General features: G+C 37.7%; 1 protein-coding gene across 2 annotated transcripts in view; it reads right to left on the bottom strand.

The window, feature by feature from the left end:
* Positions 1-20,589, bottom strand: part of ctif (CBP80/20-dependent translation initiation factor) — a 139,844-nt gene that overhangs the window by 62,998 nt on the left and 56,257 nt on the right. For both annotated transcript variants that reach the window (XM_015340089.2, XM_015340094.2), the window contains exon 8: positions 10,852-10,928. In XM_015340089.2, the coding sequence (XP_015195575.1) occupies positions 10,852-10,928 (77 nt within the window). The remainder of the gene's footprint in view (positions 1-10,851; positions 10,929-20,589) is intronic.

The following is a 20,589-nucleotide window of genomic DNA, read 5'->3' as shown; positions in this document are numbered from 1 at the left end:
ACACTAGCAGTTCCACACTGTGTAATCAAAGGGAACTACAGCACCAATAATCCCCTGTTTTGCACACTGGAACAGTGACACACCAAAAATACAGTCATGTGAAAAAGAAAGTACACCCTCTTTCAATTCTATGGTTTCATATATCAAGACATAGCAAAAAATCATCTGGTCCTTACCAGGTCCTAGAATTAGGTAAATCTAACCTCAGGTGAAAAACAACACATAACAGATTACTATTTCATTATTTATTTAACAATAAATAAGCCAACAAACTGGCAGAAGCCAAGTGTGAAAAAATAAGTACACTCCATGATTCAGTAGCTTGTAGAACCACCTTTAGCAGCAATACCTTGAAGTAATCGTTTTCTGTATGAGTTTATCAGTCTCTCACATCATTTTGGAGGAGTTCTGGCCCACTCTTCTTTACAACATTGCTTCAGTTCATTGATTTTTGAGGGTAATCGTTTATGTACAGCTATCTTAAGGTCCCACCACAGCAATTCAATGGGGTTGAGGTCTGGACTTTGACTTCACCTTGATTCTTTTTCTTTTTCAGCCATTCATTTGTAGATTATCTGGTGTGCTTGGGATCATTGTTCTATTGCATGACCCAATTTTGGCCAAGCTTTAGCTGTTGGACATTTGTGTCTAGAATACTTTGTTACAAAGAAGTGTCCATGCTCAACTCGATGACTGCAAGGTGCCCATGTCCTGTGGCTGCAAAACTAGCCCAAATCATCACCCCGCGTTTGTGGTGATACGCTGTGCTTGGTTTTCGCCAAACATGGCGTTGTGCATAATGACCAAACATCTCCACTTTGGTCTTGTCTGTCCAAAGGACATTGTTCCAGAAATCTTGTGGTTTGTTCAGATGCAACTTTGCAAACCTAAGCCGTGCTGCCTTGTTCTTTTTGGAGAGAAGAGGCTTTCTAATGACTACCCTTCCATGAAAGCCATACTTGTTCTGTCTTTTTCTGATCATACTGTCATGAACTTTAACATGTTAACCGAGGCCTGTAGATCCCTAGATGTAGCTCTTGGGTTCTTTGCGATTTCTCTGAGAATTATACAGTATGGTCTGACCTTGGGGTGAATTTGCTGGGACGCCAACTCCTGGTAAGATAGGCAACTTGAATGTTCTCCATTTGTAATTAATCCTTCTCACTGTAGAATGATGGATTACAAATTGTTTGGAAATGGCCTTATAACCCATTATCTCATATTGATGAGCAGCAACAATTGCTTTTCTGAGTTCCTTGCAGATGTACAGTATTTTATCCTTGGCATTGTGTTAACAAACACCTGAATGATCCAGACCACCAAACTGCCAAAAGTTCTGCTTTTACTTCCTCATGATCAACTAATCGAGTGCATTTGATAAGCAGCACCTGGCTGCTAATTACCTTCTTAATTCCTATGGAAGCAGTAAGGGTGTACTTAATTTTTCCCACATGGTTTCTCCATTTTGGCTTAATTTGCTGAATAAATAATGGCAGTGAAATCTGTTATGTGTTGTCTGAGGGAGGCTAGATTTGCCCCGTTATTTATGCCCCGATATGTAAAACCATTGAATTGAAAGAGGGTATTCTTTCTTTTTCACATGACTGTAAATTTCTTCCAATCTATAAATGCTAATATGAGCTGATAAAAAAAAACTTTATGATTGCATCAGGATAAAATAAATGGTACCATTAAATAACTAAATTGGGAATTTGAGCAGTAACGCCCTGATGGCAGTGACGATTCACTTTCAGATTACTGTCTGATCGATCCGAGACAGCAACAACAGTGCTAAGAAAGTCCTTATTAATAATACAACAGGTACTTTGTTGTTTTACAGTTGTTTCAGATCCAGGTTTGGTTGGTTTTGAAGTCAGTGATCACAAGATACAGTGACCAGTTCATCCAAGCTAGTCTTACACTACTTACAATGACTTGTGGTCTTAAGTCTGATTGATCCAAAGTTACACTGTAGCTATTCACTCAGTAGCGAGAGACTGTTACTTCAAATGTCAATGTCAAGTCATATGTGTGGATAAATGCAAAACATAGCTGTGCATGTTGTAATTTTGCAATATGACGTGTGTTTCATCATACAGCCCTTGATGTCTGCCACTTCACTTGAGTCACACGACACAATGGTGGCAGCACTATAGTTGTGGAACCTGAACCCACCCTTTTCCAGCACGGTCTCCATACTGTGGGTTATTTCTTATTTCTATTATCAGGCATTGATTAAAGGAAAATATCCTGAACATTATATGCAATCACGAGAGTCTATGTAGAAAACCAAGTCAAACAAAGGTTAAGCAGGAATTAAGCCCTCTAGAATATAAAGTATCATTTTTGAAACACTGAAGGAAAAAAAGAAAGAAACATGTTTCCTGAATCGAGGCAGTAAGAAGCACATTCCTGTAAATCAAGCCTAATTTCAAACCAGCTGACATGTCGGCTAAATTCAAAACATATGTGTGCTTCCAAAAACAGCCATTCCTCTCTGGGGCTAAACTTCAGTTATGCTTTGCTCTCAGTTGCAGTTCTATATTAAACAAACCAAGGAATAAAGCAGTTTAACATAGTGTTTTTTATGCAAGGGGTGTTTTTTTAGAGGGGTTGTGGGTGGGTGGGGGGGGGGGGGGGTGGATTTATTACTACTATGTAATTCTCCTTTTTCTATTCATGTATTTCGAATACCGGCAGGTTTGGAGCACAAACTCACATTCTGTAAATGTTTTTTTTATGCGCTTTAACACAGCCTAAACAAACCCTACCACTCATCTCATCTGCCGTCAGTGCTCTGTACCCATTTACTAGCAGCGTAATCCAATAACCTGTACTGACAGCATGGCTACCTCACCTTGACACAACCTGACAATACATGTTCAATGTTTAATGTTTCATTTCTTAACTAAAAGAAGAACTGCTGACTCTTCTAAAAGTCAAGTAGGTAACAGAACCCACAGTATTTTTCTCCACATGAGCATTTTTTACCCTAAAACAACATATTCCCAAAATAAACAGGAACCAAGTATGCACTGTGAACTTAACAAGCCATGTTCAGACATCAATGGGTTGTAATCACTTTTGGTCGTGGCTTCGGTGAAAAATATTAATATAGGCAAAAAAAGAAAGAAAAACCATCAGCTAAAGTAATAACTACATGTTAAAACAAGACAATAAGATAAAAGAAGACCAACTTCTTTTACTGACAGACCTGACTATGCAACCCATAAACCTGTAACAGGAACACAAAAAAGTCCTCCAGAATGACAAACTACACTGTTACCACAAGGTCACAGGGTTCTGGGCATTTGTACTATATTGCTACAGCACTGAAAAAAAACGTACTGGGTACGGCTTAGAGGTCAGTGTTCCCAGAACATTTCAGTGTGCTTCACAGATATTGCAACAGCATTGCATCTCTTCTTTGTGTTTAATCTTTCCCTCTCAGACAGTCTCCTGAATAGTTTTACAATGGCACACTAGATTTCTTAAACTTGTACATTATCTATCCATACCAGGAACAATGTGCACTAGACATAAGTTTCCCGGAAACACAGCAGATCAGAGGGAGGAAATACTGTATGGTTGCTTTATTGGTATTGTTTCAGTGATTCTGCAGTTGCGCCATCTACTGACATATGTCTGCTAAAGCCCATGCAAAAGTACTGAAAAATGTTTTTACTCTGAGCACTGTGCACTAGAACACAGAGAGAAGTCATTAACACTGACAACCATAAAAAAAATACTGTTCTAGGCAAAATGTAGCATGTTGTTGAGGTTTCCGTTTTTCCTTGCCAATTCACAAACTGAATTGTTAACTTCCAAATGTTTTGATTTCACAGACATTTTTGCATTTTTATACATATTAACTTTGTGTAGCTAGTTAATAAATTGAACAGTCCCAGATTCTTTTTAATCTTGCCTCAACCTTTTTTGTCACCTTTGCCTTGTTCTGATATCAAATTTTTCAATTACATCACATGATTTTGTGACTGTACTTGGATGTTTTGAGAACAAGCTGTCTAGCTGGTTCTTTTTACTGTTTAACAAAATCAGAACACCAATTACTACATTCTCTTAAGAACTGGTTTAAAATACCATTGCTTCCAACTGTATCAGCCACTGACAACTACAGCATCAAGCTGGGAACCTTCAAAGAACTCTTTGCTAAACTGTTTATGTCATTCTTTTCACCCTAATCACTGAATTACAATTAGGAGAGGTCCTCACACCACATCAGGAGTGACCAGCACAGTCTCTGAATATACACTCTTTTGCTTTGCCATCGTACATGTATTCATTGAGCTCTGCATTCCAAGATTAACACCTGCTGCCAGACTGTGTCAGCGCTCAAAAATCCAAAGGCAGAACACTTGCTATGGACAATTTTCTCAAGACGTCAATAGATTGACCTGGAGAAACACAGACCTTCTTGAGTTTTCCCCCCATAAATCTTTGCGAAACAGAACTAAATTTCTAACATTCAAAGGCCATTCCTTCAGGAGAGATATAATAAAAGAAAATGCCAAACAATGCAAAAAAGGAGTTGAAAAACAGAATGAGAGCACAATTACATCCAAGAATGGGAGGGCTGGTTTGAGCTTTTTCCTCTTGATAAAAGAGGCTACACAAGTGAAGGGTGATATGGGCCAAAGGGAGGCCTGGAACCAGCCTCCCCTCCAAGCAGGATTAGTGCAGACTTCCATCACCGCAGCTGGGGACTGTATTTACACCAGAGGCACAAGACAGGGACACAGCAGGAGCATTCATCAGGCACATCGGTCTTCTTTTGACTCTGATACCCGGCCACACTCTTTATGAAGTCGTTAGGAGAACGGGGTGCTATTGTCCTGGCTGCTGATCGCTAAAGCAAGCATGACTGGTTTTTGAAGAGGTGTTAGAGGCGGCTTCATCATAATTTACATTCTGCTTTTCTCTGGAGCTAGAAAACTATGACTCAACAGAGGGTGAAAGAAATCCATGGCCCTCAGTTAGGACCTGCGTGCTAAATCTGGGGAGCTATTAGCTAATAGCTTGATTGGGTTGAGAGTCTATTGGTACACATAATAAAATCCCCAAACAAAGAAGCAGCCATTCAGCGCTTTTTTTTTAAAGCAAAACTAAACTGACCATGAACAGCATGAAAAGGCTTCATGCAGTCCTTAGAAACCACACTTTGCAGTTTATAACATCGCAACCCGTAGAGGATGTGACAACCAGCCTCCAACTACAAGCAGGTGGAATTCACGTGAAAACTACTTTAGAAATGCACATTTTATTTTAATCAATTCATTAAATTCAGTGCTTGATAAAAACACAGATCAGGTATGTAATTAACTGTGCCCTTGCCATATAGCATAGGACACCTGTGCATACCCTACTGAATCTCCACAGATTCTTATACTGTTTAACAAGACGAAAAGACCTTCCTGTAATAATGACCATATGAATGCCATTCAGAAAATACAAACATCACAGGAAAAGAAGTTTAAAATGTTAAGACCAGAAGCTTGAGATTTACAGCACATAATTCAAACTATTAACTATGGAGGTATTGAAACAATAAAACAAAGAAAAAAATTGTTACTATCATAGCTATATGGAGCAAAACAACCAATAAAACATATCAAATGTAACTGGGTCTTGTTGTAGAAGTCCACTGTAACATTTCTAAAAGAAACTGGGAGTTATGTTACCAAATGAAGGTGAAGATCAGGTCTACTTAGTGCAAGTTTATTTACACAATGAGTCATATCTGTTGGGACAAAGTGCCCAGTAATGTTTTCCAAGGCAACTTTGGGATGCCTCAAGAAACAGATGGCTGAGATTCTACCACAGCAGCAACCAGTAGAGTACGATGGGCCAAATGCTCCTTTTTGCATTTATAGCTATGGTGTTCTAAAGCTCTGCTATAAAGAGTCTGGCAGTATTTCACATTACTTCATGTTCACACAGTAAGAATGCTTTACTCATCAGCATTACAGTTATTTGGAACATGACGGTATTTTTGTCCTCATAATAAAAACAGCAATGCGAAAAAATAGAACAGCAGAATGAGCAGAGTTTTCCAAAAAAAAATCAGGTTAGTGCCATGGACAAAACTACATCATAGCTGTGTATTATAAGAAGGAAAAAGTGTCAGAGAAAAAAAAAACAGAACAGGCTTTATATCAATGGACAACTGGGGTAAACTGGATTTATAAATTAAAAACAAAATGGGACACTTTTTATATACATTACATTTTTGAAAAATTATAATTTTATTGACTTTGTCGAAAATGACCAAAATGTTACAGTATATGACAATGAGTGCAATGAACACCCAGAGCCTATTTTATCATTAAATCCATGTTTCATTGGTCAGGAGTTTTCACAGTTTGCCCTTTTCACAACGGTTTGCTCTTCTAATTTATGAGGCATGACAGATTTCAGAGTGGATATGGTGGGACAACTCCAGACTGGTAAAAGCAACGTGTTAAAATGATTCTGCTGTACTGGGTGTCATTAAAGAGGAAAGAGATAAGGTTGTGGAGTGCTCAAAATTAATAAGCATTTAAACTGCAATGTCTGTGTCATACTGTATATCCTGACTCAAACAACTACCTACTCACAGTTACTTGAGATTAGAAATTTCCAGGATGTCATTTTGCAGAAGTCCCCCCCCCCACTTCACGCCGTTCCCACACTTATCTCTGAAGTCCTTTAGGGGCCCTTTGAAAAATCAATGCCCCGTAGTGTATTCTGCACTGTCCTTCATGGTCAATAAAAAGAGAAGAGTCGAATCGTTTGACGTCACGGCATGTTCTGTGCAAAGGGTAAAGATTTGTCCTTTGTCAAGCCCTTCTAACAAACAAGCCCAAAAGCAAAAGCATACTAGCTGGCATAACTCAGATGTTAGGAGCTTGAACACCTTAGGGTACTGTAGATGTCTTTAAAATGCTGACCAATCCCATTGCATTGGTGTGGTTTCCATATAATTCAGACTACAACCCAAGGGAAAAATTATGGCATGATTTATTAACAGCAGATAAAGAAGACTATTTTCTGAAAGGATGACCGAAACCCAAATACAGTATGCTATAGAGCAGTGAGCCTGGCTGTGTCCAGGGATTTGAATTTAAAGTTACAAATGTCTTCGAGAATCAGGATACAAAGTCAAACTAAAATCTGCTGCCACGTTGAAAACTTCACAACCACTTCTACTGAATGTGATCTTAAAGAATTTCAGGGTTTACGTAGTTTATTATTTTAGGATGGAATTAAAGAAGGTTAATGTTCTGCTGTCACTCTAGAGATCTGACTGCATACATATTCAGCCTGGGTGGGTCTATGTTATTCTGTTATTCTGGTCAGACACTAGTTTTCTTTTTCAGTATATGCACTGACATAATGATGCATGGTATACCGGTTTATTTGTCTGACTGTGAGTGCACTTGAGACACTTCTAGCTGACTAGGCTCACCTCTGTCATGTCGGGACTTTTGGGCTGGTAGCTTCTCTTTAACCGATTAATTGTGCTCTGTTGTGATTCTAAGTCTTCCTGCAGAACAATCATGTCCTCTTGTCTGTGACTCAAGAAACGTTATAGGTGAGTGGGGGCCATTCATCCCATCTAAATTATTTAGCTGCTAGTAGCTAATTGATTCAAGGAACTCAACCAGCCATTTCCTGAAGGAAGCTAGGGTAGTGGCTTCAACAAGATTCAGTAGAACATGATTGATCTACTCCCTCCTGTTCCAATAATAAATCTACTACCTCTTAGACTGCACTCATAATCACATCTCCTTAGTCCACAGTCCTTGTTTCACTATTGTTCCTGAAAAGGTGCACAGAGTATAGACTGGCAATACCTTTGAGGGTTCTGAAAAGTTTAATCAAACCTACGTTGTTCAATATTAAAGTGATTAAGTAGATCTGTCTATGTGACTCAAATTTAACTGTTTATTCTACCTCCAGAACTGAAATGCTACCATTATTTTCCCCGTTTGCATGTGGATCACATAAAAACATCTACCAAATTAATACATGTACAGTAAATGCCATTCAAGATCTTCTTTATGACATGGGAACTTAAATTGAACATAACATTCAAGATAAGATCTTAGTAATCGTCTGTACAATTTTAACTTTACTTGATTTATATTCTACACTCTTTATCCTTATTTGCTTTTTTCTTTCATACAAAGTATAAAAAAAAGCAAAAGAATGTCTGCAAATACCAAAATCCATTTCATAGGTAGCATTTTCAAGCTTGTTTCTGCTCTTGCATTAAGGGTTTACTCTTCTATAGAGTTTCTAGTCCTGTTTTGGTATTTTCTAAAATGTGACAAATCTGCTCAGTTGATGCTTTTCCTTTGTTAAGTAGTTCACTATAAACAGATGTGACATTACTTTTGCTATAAAGTTAACTCTGTAAGCCAAAGTAGTAGCAGTTTAGTGTTAAAAACAGAGGTTAACTAATTTCGTTTTATAACATTCTTTGTCTTCTTCTTTACTGCCTCTTAGTCAACACATTTACTGTACTTCTCTTCCCTTAAACTGCTCCAGACATCTAAATAAATCTGTTAACATTTAGATTGGACTACATACAGGTTTAATATTTTATGAAATGCCAACTTAAAGAACTGCTCCATAATGATCTCAGGAAAACTAAAGTACTACAAGCCAGTTTTTACAAAGATGACAAGGCCACAAACAGAATGACATTTTACGGCATTTTTTTAAAATTGAGAATTGCCAATTATTTTGTTATACCCAGCGATTTAGTATTGCCAACTGTTTTTGACATGTCAGCTCATGGAAACGAACCCTGTAAACACACACATGGAGAATAAAGAAGTGTAGGCAGACTCCAATTTGCCCACCTTGGAGCCACTCAGGCATACACAGTCCTATACCAGAGGTTCATAGCTGATTGCAGGAGAGGCATGACCCTCCCTGACAAGCCTGCAAGCGGTCTGGAAGTCTCAGGTTTCAATTTGTTGCCATTAGCCAAAAAGAGCCCTTCCGACCCTCAGCAGCCCTCAGACTGTTTGGCAAACTCCTGGTCACTGTCGGCTAGAGATATGATCCAGACTCAAACCTGCTACATCTGGATTATAAAGCTCAATCGTAACTCAGGAGAATCCCATTTCTGGTTGTGCCACAGTACCAACACATACCCAACCCTGTCTTGTTGTATTTTAATGCACTTGAAACTATGCATACAGAACAGGGACATATAAATATTTGTTTAAAATTAATTTTAAGAGAACCTTTCAAAGCCACCGAAGGGCACCAGTGTAAAAACTGCAACTGAATTGGTCCTACTTCACTAATAGATGAGCAGCAGAAAAAGAAAAACAGGGTGTAGAGGACAGTGTGAATTCCTCTGAAGCCCTTGAAGGCTGGATGAATACAGCTTTTGTGTGGCGAACTGCTACACATCCATTCTGCTTTGAAGTTCCATCCAATCAAGCCACTTCCACCCCCACCTTCCTCCAAAGAAAAAAAATGACAGCGAGAAAGAGAGGATAAAAATCCCAAATGTTTTGTCCACGGGACTGAGCACATGCTTTTGAAGTGTGAATGTTTGGGAAGGAAACTAGCAGGAGCTGCCTGAGTAATCATGGGCTTTAACACAGACCCCACCTCGCGAATGGGCCTTCTGTCACTTCTAGGTCTGTGGCTGAAGCAATTACATGGCTCTCTTTGTGCTGCCTGCTGCAAGCTTTGCAAGTCTTAGGTCCAGGACTCAGGGGAGCCTTGATTTCACACATGTTTAAGAGCGTTTTATTTTTTTAATTACTATTTAATTATTTCCATAGTTAGGGCAACTTTAGCATAGTTTGTATAAGTTATCGCTCACATCAGGAAAATAACACTGCAATAATGTCATCAACTCTCAAAAGGAAATCTTTAAAAGGAGATAAAGGAGACTGAAAAACAAGCTACAACCTCAATGAGCCTTATCAAACCCTCGTCCCGCCTCAACTTGAGCCTATGTGTTACATCTGATCTACGTGAGTTGCAAGCCAACCTAAGCACACATAAGGATAAATGGCACTTCCATTTAGATCCCAGCAACCTGGATGTAGGTGATCCTTTCACAAAAACACATTGAGGGTTTATTGGGGATTTCAATTCTGCAAACAGAGTATTTAAAAACTGCATCGACACTCTATGCTCACATTTGGCACATGTAAATGAACTTATTTCAGTTGCTGTCCATGATATCTGCTAACTTTTCTAAATCTAGTGTAGACCACACATCTTATAACTGACTTTAAATTTGAGCAAAATTCAAGAAAACTTACATTATGGTAGAAACAAAAACATTTTCTTTTCAGATGCTACCTAGCGATCATGAAACATTTTCCACTAGAATAATTTATCAAGATGTTTTCTGTCTTAAGAACATTGAATCTTGTACATATAAAGGAAAATATAAGACCAGAAATAAAAAAAAAACATACACCGAAGAGAAAAAGATAATTATTAAGATTTGAATTTGACTGCACATCAAATTGCTGACAACTTAAGTTGTAAAAAGGCTACAGGGAGTAAGTCCTTTAGTAAAATGCATAGTCTTTCTCTGTATATATTTTTTTCATATTCAGCACTCTGAAGCCAGCATTCCAAGTCTGTAGCACATTTGACAAAAGATTAGAACAAAAAAAACATTGTGTTCTGAGGGTGTCAAGAGACTGCACTCACTTTTAAAATTGTTGTACAAATTTAATAGCGGCAAATTTCATTCACCATCTTTACTGGTGCTAGATGAGATCTATGCGCATCTCAAACCAAGGTTACAAGGGAAAACTGAGAAGGAAAAGGAAGAAAACTGTAGTATGAAATACTTCTGCTTACCTTCTGTCAACCCTCTTCCTTCGGAACAGTTTTTTGGTGTGGGCTATTTCAGCTTCATTGGACAATGGCGGATATACCTAAGGAAGGGAAAGGAGCAAGTACCGAAATTACATCAATTCAGGCTCATTACACACAGAATAATTAAAGTAAAAAGCAAAGCCAAATGGTTGATGTCAACAGAAAGCATACAAAGTTACAGATTCAGCAAATCTCATTCCCACCTGCCACATTACCTCAAGTGATTCATGAAAATACGTACAGTGAAAAGAAAATAATTTCATGTTTGGGGTGTGTGAAATCCCTCAAAAGAAGAAAATGGAAAGGGTTCAAGTTCCTAACCACCTACATTTCAGCCAGTATCTTGTGTGGAACAGCCTTTTTTCGGTTTTCTGACTCAACCATTCATCTTGAATGGAGCTTGTGCTTGTGAAACGTCAAAATGTCAGTTTAGTTTTTTAGAAACTTACATTTCACATTATGTGTGATTTTCAACATGTCCTTCTTTGCTGTCCGTTTGCCATGTTAACACAACATGTCAGCAAATAGGAAATTTAACAGTGGCGTATTAGCTCAAGTGTTTAAACAGTTCCCCAGCAGGCTCCCAATATCAAGCAGATATCTATGAGATAGCTCTGAAGATCTGAAGGAATCACTGAATGGATCACTTCTCATGCAGAGGTATTTTAAACCTTTTCACCATGTCTAATGGTGACAAAATCTGACCTCTAATCATAAGACTGTATTAAAAAAGTATTATTGATGGATGTATCACTAAATGGTACATACATAAGGGGAGTATTCACTCGACACTTCTTATATCATGAAACACCCACTGTGACTGGACACACCTATTCTCAACAAAAATAAAGACATAGGAAATAAGCTATTTGGAATTATTAATTTTACATTGAAAGGGACATTTGCAAAAACAAATAGTATATTAGCTTTGCTTGTTCTGATTTTTAGACCAGAAATATCATGAACGCTATTACTTTCCCTTTGTCCTTCGTTGAAAGAATGGTAACTGTTAGCAATTTAATACTGTTGAAAACAGCATTGGCATTCTTTAATAAAAAAAAAAATGCATGGTTCCCCAAATAGACATTAAAAGGCTTTGAAGTCAAAATTCAAAAGGTGTTCTTAAGGTACTACACCCTCTGTTAAATTTATCTAAAAGGCTTGACAGACAGATCCTGTCTTGCTATAAACCGCTAACCCTGGTTGCCATGGTTACAGATGCACTACAGACATACTATCAGAGAGGAAGGGGAAAGAAGGTTATTTTCTCAAACAGCTCTGGTGGAGCTCGTGGTTCAAACACTTACTGGCTTCATTATCTCCAGATCAGAAAAGTCTGCACAGGAAGCCATATAAAACCTACTGCTCCGTGGCAGCCTGCTTCCCTCTAATCCCAAATCCCAAATCAACTAAAATCGACTGCAGTACAGATCTCCTTAAGAACCACAGTGCCCTTTGCCTGGTTTCTCTTTTGCATGTGTCTTTTGCAGCCCTAGGTACGGCATTCTCAGCCTAGGAACAATACTGGTTCTCCACTCTTTAAAATATAAGGTAGAAGATGGAAAAAAGATCAGTTTAGTAGCACTACAGCTAAGATCATGAAAATAACTGAATTGTAAAAACAGAAAAAAAGTTTAAAAGTAATGTTAACTTGGTTAAGAATTTTATAAAATTCAGATATAACACTCATTGTACAACAGTGTAGTCATCAATGGGGGGGGGGGAGGTCACAACTAAACACACCCTGTAAAGCAAATATTGGGTTGTCTTCCATTAATCTAAAAGAAAATAGATTAATGGATCTTGCTTTTTTTTTAGCAAGATCAGCCATATGAAAGTTTTCCCAGTATTTAAGTTTGAACACTGTCCAATAATTCAGAAAACCCCAAATAAATCCCAAGAAATAGAGCAAAACCATTTAATAGGATTATCTCTCAGGACAAATCAGGTAGTAAAACTGGGCACCTTAGACAGGAAGCAGGGTTTCTGAGGGAGAGAGTGCATTACTAGAAAGATCCTTCACCTTAAAATTCACACAGAAAAGCAGTAAGACAGGCAGAAACGTTGAAACACTACCTTAGGACAGCAGCTTACCACTTGATAGAAGTGACCTTAAATGCAAAAGCATTCCATCCATTTGTTGTTAAAGATTACAAGGTTTCTGTAGGCGCTGAGAGTTGGTGTGCTTAAGTGCAAATGCATTTCTTTTCTACATTTTAAGTCAAGGGCTTTTGCTGAAAAAAGAAGAACAGATTTTCAAACGTCTTTCAAGTTTTCAAAAGAAGAAAAGGCAGTTGCGTCTGTACTACTTAATTGCATATTTTTGTAGATTTCTGAGGAGCTTCAGAACACAATATTCAATAGATGCTGAATATTTCTGAGGTTAAGAATGCAACACTTGGTATACTTAAATGCTTAAAACAATTGTTGAATTATGATGAAAAATAAATTTAACCTCAAGCATTGTAAATTCAAATATAAAAAAGATTAAGCTCAAAAGAAACAATATGCATTTAATTAATAACTTGTCTTCCTGTTATTCTGTACATTTAAAAGGCCAAAAAGAGAGAACATAAGCTATATATCTACTGCTATACAGTATAAGTATATCTATAATAGCTCCTGTTGCTTTGTTCACGGATATCAGTTGTTGTAACATTGTAACCAGATGGCCATCTGATTTCCAGATGGATTTTTTATGGAGACCTGAAAAATTGAAATAATCTAAATGTTTATATGCCAGCTACTTGTAAATTTGTAATAAATAATTTACAAGTAAAATAAAAATAAAATATTTAAAAAACAAAACAATGAAGAGTGAACTCTGAACATATGTTATCAGGAATGAAATAAATGAATTTTATTTGGTTTAATCTCCAGCCGTGAGCTAATTAAGTCCCAATCCAAATTAAAAATGCTGGTCTAAAAAGATAGACTCCGAGTTGAAAATACACATAGCCCAGGAAGCTAGATGAACATAAAAATGCAGAATGCTAAGAAGATCTAACCGATTCGTCCATTTTCCCAGTCTTTAGAAAAATATTAAGAGCTACTTCACTGTTTCACTAACGAAATGTGTGATACCTTTTTTATAGAAAATTCCTTCATTGCATGTATATCTGACAAATAAACCTCTAGGCTCTTAAACACATCAACAAACCCTTCATTCACTCCCTAAAAAAATGAAAGCAGTCCCCTTTCCTAGTTTAGCCCAACTTGTTCACCCGTTAATGCTTTTTTTACTTTAACTCTAATCCACTGTGGTAAACCATTCAGAGAAGGACTTCAGGTTTTACCAATGGGCTTCTGAACATTGTGCAATGGCACTTTTTAATATGTGCACCGTCTTTACCGACTAACCGTCTGACCGATGACAGCGTCCACATGGAGCCAAACCGGTAAGAGAGAGACTAATAGAAAGCCAACCATGACATGAAAAAAAAAATGAAAAGTGAATAGAAACATGCATTTTAAAACTGAAAGGGTGCCCTTTCACACAGAAGTTGACAGAAACCTGAACTGACTGCAGACGTGACAGAAGAGACGTTGAGAGTTTTGACCAGGAAATCCACATAGACTAATTCTGCTGCGCTACTCGGCAACAGCGACAATACAGGACATGAGCCAAAGGGCTGGAGGTGAATTGGGGGGGGCGAGGGGGTTCCGTCAGAGTTAACTGCCTGATGCCCAATGACCATGACTCCAAATGGTTCTAATCAGGAGCCGATTTTATCGCATTTCCTTAGAGACAATTTCACTAAATAAATGTTTCACTGTTTGCGGCTTTCTGTTTACTATGAACACAAAAACTACAGTTCTGCGTTGAAAGTTAAACCTACACAACACATTTAAAGACATAGTCAAGAAAAAACGTATGACCACAAGTTCATGTCATACAGAAAACAGCTGGCAAACAAAGATGTATAAAATAAGAGCAACTGGGTCTAAAGCATCCGCAGCATGATGACCCTTAATATAAGGACAAGTACAAATAAGAGGAGGCTATTCTGTCCATCAAGTCCATTTGGTATTTAGAAGCTAACAGATTCAAGGATCTCAACTAGCTATTTCTTGAAAGAAGCCAGTTTATCAGTTTCAACATCATGGCTGGGTAACCTGATCCATGTTCCCACAACTCTTTACCACATACATCAGTAAAAGTGAGGTGAGCTTTGTACTACAATACCTGCTGATTTTAACATGTATCATTATATGTTTAATGCATGGCAGAAGACTCACTTGTAAAAAAAGTGCAGGCCACTCTTTTAAAGTGGAAGTATGTGCATAGAAAAGGGACTCTGTATAAATGCCCACGCATAACTCTTAGTAGTTCAGCAAGATTTGCCTTGTTCAATCCCTTTCTCAACTGAGAGCAAAAAACTCCACGGTTTGAAAAACATCTTCCTACATTGCAAAAAATGGAAGGCTGAGCTAGATGCTATTAAGACATTTGCAGAACCAGAATGTCAGTCTCTGGAGCCCTTTCTAAACAGGAGCAAGATGTCCTCCCATTTCTTTGACAGGTTCATCTGTTCATCCAGGTGAAGGAGACAAAAATGAGTCATTTCTGTTTAGCAAGTTAAAGGGTTCAAATGCCTGGCTGCATAAAAAAGAAGCCTTGCAACAGCCGTTTTAATCTAATGGAAAGTACAACTTGCAGGTTTGCTTGTAGCTGGTTAGGAAGACACTAGTTACACACTGATTGGTAGAGGGTTCATGTCAGAATTTTGCTACTGTTTGAGCGAGTTATTAGCAATGTAATAGATTTAACACTAGTTTTAACATTCTGCTGTATCTTGCCACATCATAAAAATAGAACTGTTCATGCTTTTGTTCCCGGATTTTATTCTTTTGTCAGGATTTTTTATTTTTGTGACAGAATTGGAATCTTAGAACTTACACATTACCTTGGATACCGTTTTAACTAAATTCAATATTGTTCCTCTCAGTGGACTTGGTTTGGAGAAAGAAGTTGGGACTGATAAGTTCATAAATACAGTTTTATATGTTCACAAAATGTTTTATATGTTCACATCTCAGTTAGTTCTATCTGTTTTTTGGCCAATCATTTTTATGTCACATGATGAGGTTTGTAAATTGGTTTTGAGGTGTGACTGAACACAAATTCTGAACACAGTCTCCCTAGAAGCACAAAAACAGTGCTAACCCGAATCCAAGGTGACGGTATAATCTAGCTCAGGATTAGGTATGGGGAGGGAAAAAAACAGCTACAACAACAGAAAAAATATAATTTGAAAAAAGTTGTTAAGACCTACAAATCTCCTTGAAGTGCAGGTTCTCTCTCAAAGATGAATTACCAGGTAAGCTGCTCTCTCTCATGTTTTCCTGACGTTTTGGGGCTTCTTGTGTGAACTTTTTAAATGAAGACACTTTGATATTCTAAATCAGCCTACAGTCATCTGCTCAGAAAGGCTAAGACCCAAGATGCAAATTGCAACCCTAGCTAAGTTCTGCATGACACTACTTTCAATCTACAGTGATTAGCAAAACTGTACTGGGACTCATCAAAACCAATTAAAGGGTATGATGCCTAATGATAAGATCGCATACTGCATCTAATGAGTTCAATTCCTGAAACGTTTGCAAAGATCATATAAGAGCAAAGTTCTTAAATACACAGTCTAGCAATACACCCTTCCCTTACCAACCACAGAGGTTATGATCTAGAATACCACTGTGACTGATAAAACCACAGTGTGTAAATATGTGAGTATATGGTAAATATGGCATCAATGAAAACCTTTGAGATTTTGCCCTTAAAAATTACTAATACAGTAAAATGAAACTTTGTTTTTGTAAAATAAACATTTAGCAAATTTATGAAAAAAATAAAATGCTATAATCATTACAGCAGGAATGATCAAATATAGCAAAATAATTTAATATACTTAAGAGAACACTGGAATTATGTGTGCAAGATATTGTAAAAAAAATACACAACAGACATGAAATAATACACAACAGCTTGTTGTGAGGACACAACGAAGATGTGTGAGGGAAGTAAAATGACAACACAGAACCAAAAGATGGTGGAGAAGCCAGGTGCTTTTTAAACATTTCAGTGGGCCAAATGTACCGTATGCGCTACAGTAGTGGTCCAGAGGTTGGGAAGACAGGAACTCACTTTGTAAAATATGTGTGAGAGAGTCCTGGGGATGGCTAAACCATGGTTGGTGAGGGAAGGCTGTACTATTTAGGGGCAGATCACACCCAGGTAAGGGCTAAGATGCCTGACAGTCTAATCATATTCTGTATCTAGGAAGTTTTAATTTCTAAAACCTGCACAACAATTGATACAGAACAATTTTTACAAATACCACATACCGGGAAAGGTAGACGCCATTAGTGTTAGTGTGATGTAACAGCTGTAGACTAATTCCAGTTTATTGACCAAAAAATGCAATCAAATAAAAAACATCAAATCTTCTTTAAAATCTCCTCTAGATTATTTCCCCCACAGTCTGTGAAGAGGCTCAATGTCACCTTGACAGAAGACAGGTTAATATAATGTCAGGGAGAATGGGTCATACACAAGAAGTGTACAGTAAGCTGGATTTCCTGTGTTTGGTCATTCAGAGCTGAAAGATCAATGGCCATGAGGAACTGGAAGTTAGTGTTTCACTTTACTTCCTTTAACCACTTCCATACTCAGAACCTGCAGATTTCAGCACACCAACAGTGTATTTTTTATCAAGCTTTCAGTGGATCTCATTTAGTCATTTCTTGAAGGTTACCAGCCAATCAGCTTCAGCAGTATACCATGGTGTCTTGTTTCAGATACCCAACACCCTTTCAGTCAAAAAAGTGTCTCCTGCTCTCAGTCCAAAATTAAGTTCCTTGTCACTTCTACCTTAATAGGCCCTCTTGTTTTTTTTCCCCACTTTTGAACATAAGTAATTCATTGGCTGGACTCTGTACATACATTATGTCTGAGGATTTGTAAGCAATCCCTTCAGTCTCATCAGCTTGAAACTGATGAAGAGATTTTGTTCTTTTTTAATACTATCTGAGCACAACACTTTTTCAGATCTAGAATTATTTTCCTTTTAATTCAGTTTTACAGTACAATGACCAGAACTATACACAATATTCTCAGTGAGGTTTCACTAGAGCATTTGTGTGGTAATTGAAGATCCTACAGTGCTACTGAAATTATCAGGGATACCCACCAGTGCTCAGGTTATTTCAGTTGTTCTCCTCTTGTTTATAAGTGGAATTAATTCCTTATATCATGATATCTAGTTGTGCAGAGAACTGCTGGTACAAAATGGCTGCCACATGCTATCAAGTACTAAACTTCAGTTAGTGAAGAGCCAACTTCACGTAAGGCTCTTTGGAACCCAAAGTGTTTTAAAAATTAAAAACTTTATGCTGATTATTAAGAGCTGTAAAATCTACTGATTGATTAGCACTCAAAGAAAAACACCCCACTTGTTTAGAACTCTCTACCATTCCAGTTTTCACTAGAATAAAATTATCAGTCTGCAGCCAGCCAATGAGGGAAACGTCATCCAAAGAAAACAAACTAGGGCTTAATCCACATCATGATCTCTTCACGTATCCAGGCAGCCAAATCTTTCATGTTTATTCGACTCTTTTCGAAACACATTCCTGGCTGGCCAGTTTCATGGATTAATTCATCTTGTCAGGAGCTGGGTACTTGGTCCGAATCGAGATCCAACAAATCTGCCGATTGATATTCTTTGAACTCGCAGGCATCTTCCCTGCGGAGAATGAGCGAACCTTCATTTAATGCTCAATAGTGTAGGGGTGGGGAATGGAGGCTTTGAGAGTATGTTACAAACAATAAATTATAATTATGCTGTGTTAAAAGAGGGGTAAAACACTGGTTCCAGAAATCAGTTCTTGAGAAAGCAGAAATAAGCAAGTTCCCAGTATTTTGTAAAAAAAATCATAAACAGAAAAGGGAATCAATGACAATCCAAGTCAACCAACCTATGTGTAACATCGCTGAGAAACACAGTTTATGTATACATGTAAGAAGCATTCGCTGGTGATCATATCAAGCTACAGAAGCATGAGATAATATCTCATGTACTCATATCTTAATTAAGTGTAGGGTATGTATGGAAACATACTAGTCTTAAAAGCCATAGAGGACTGCAATATACTATCTGAAAGCATTTGTTGATGATTCAGGCCTCAACTGTGAGGACAATTTAGGCATCTTTTAGTGTAAAACACAAGTTAAAGCAAACCTGAATGCTGTATGAATCAAATAAATATCTTAAAAACTGGGTTTGCTGACTGAGCATGTCTTGAAAAAAGTCGTCGAGAACCAAGTTCTACTTTCCAGTTTGATATCTGTCTCATTTAAAGAACAAATGAGGCAGTGTGTCATAAAGAGCTTTTCACCACAGATGATAAAGTCCAAGCTGTTAGCCAGTGCTAGCAGACTAGTTCATTTTCGGAAAAGGAGGATGGGAAACTTTATAACTAAGTGTAACATAGATTTAGCAAGAATGATGCAATGTTGTTACAGATTTGTGTTCCTGAGCAAACTGTGTACAGTATATAGTGTAGCTAATTAGAAAAGCTATTACATGCATCTCCAGCTGAGAAATTAGTTGTGTCCTCTCATCACGAATAGTGCCATAGACATGTAATAGATGCCAGTTTACCTTGGCAACTTACAGGCGTCGACAGCTTTCTGCTATCTTTTGCCCATCATAAAGGCAGCTCAGCTCTACATTTCATTATCCATTTCAAAACAAAACATTCCTCCATCTGAAAACATGTACAAGTCAGCTGGTAAATGGCACTGAGGCAAGTTTGACATTTTTCTTACCACATGCAGCTAACAAAATACTTCAATACATCAACACATCCTGTATTCAACAAATGAAATATAATTAGCAATACACATTTCAGCAAGGGAGCATATTGACCTTTCACAGATCAGTGAAAATGTTTATATTCGAAATGTGAATGATGAGCTGTTTAAGGACTCAGAGAAAGTCCATTATGACACAGGATGGTTATGTTAAACTCATCCTTTTGCCCTTGGAGAGAAAAAAGAAACCCTAAGAGATTAGAGGAGTGGGAGAAAACATTTGTGCACAAATTAATGCAGAGATATGTGAACCTTTACATATATGGTAGCACAGTGCAACTCTCTTAATAAAGAGCATACCATCATCTTAAGTTTTGTAATGTGTCCTCTGAAGAAAATATTATGCTTAAGTTACTGATGCCTTCTGAGCAGAGGGAGCCCCCTGTGTGTTGTTAGCTGACTGTTGCTTATGTCACCAAGCAACAGTAATGCTGTTGCTAACATAACCTGACTTCATAGCTATTTATATTGGAAGGATATTCTGTTTAGAAAAGCTACATCTCTTCTTCTCTAGGCCTAATTAGGCTGTGGCCCAAAACTGTAGGGATCACCTTGCATTAGATGTCTGCTCCACTGTGGAAAATTAATTCTAATCATCAATATTTCTTAATTAGATTTCCCCAAAAACGTGTCATGCACAGAATGCATGCTATCACTCCCCCCTCCCCATCCTCAACTCCTTTATTTTTTCCTTACATCTGCACAGAAACGAGCCAACTGACTCGAAATTTGACAGATCATGTTGTGACTTAACAACCACAGCCAACTGGCTATTACCTAAACATTAGCTTTCCCACTCAAAAATAAAATCCTTCCAAGTTTCCTTGCTGACTTCAAGATTAATA

The sequence above is a fragment of the Lepisosteus oculatus genome, chromosome 3, assembly GCF_040954835.1.
Source record: "Lepisosteus oculatus isolate fLepOcu1 chromosome 3, fLepOcu1.hap2, whole genome shotgun sequence".
NCBI lineage: Eukaryota > Metazoa > Chordata > Actinopteri > Semionotiformes > Lepisosteidae > Lepisosteus > Lepisosteus oculatus.
The sequence above is the reverse complement of the archived record's forward strand: the minus strand, read 5'-3'. Positions and strand labels throughout refer to the sequence as shown.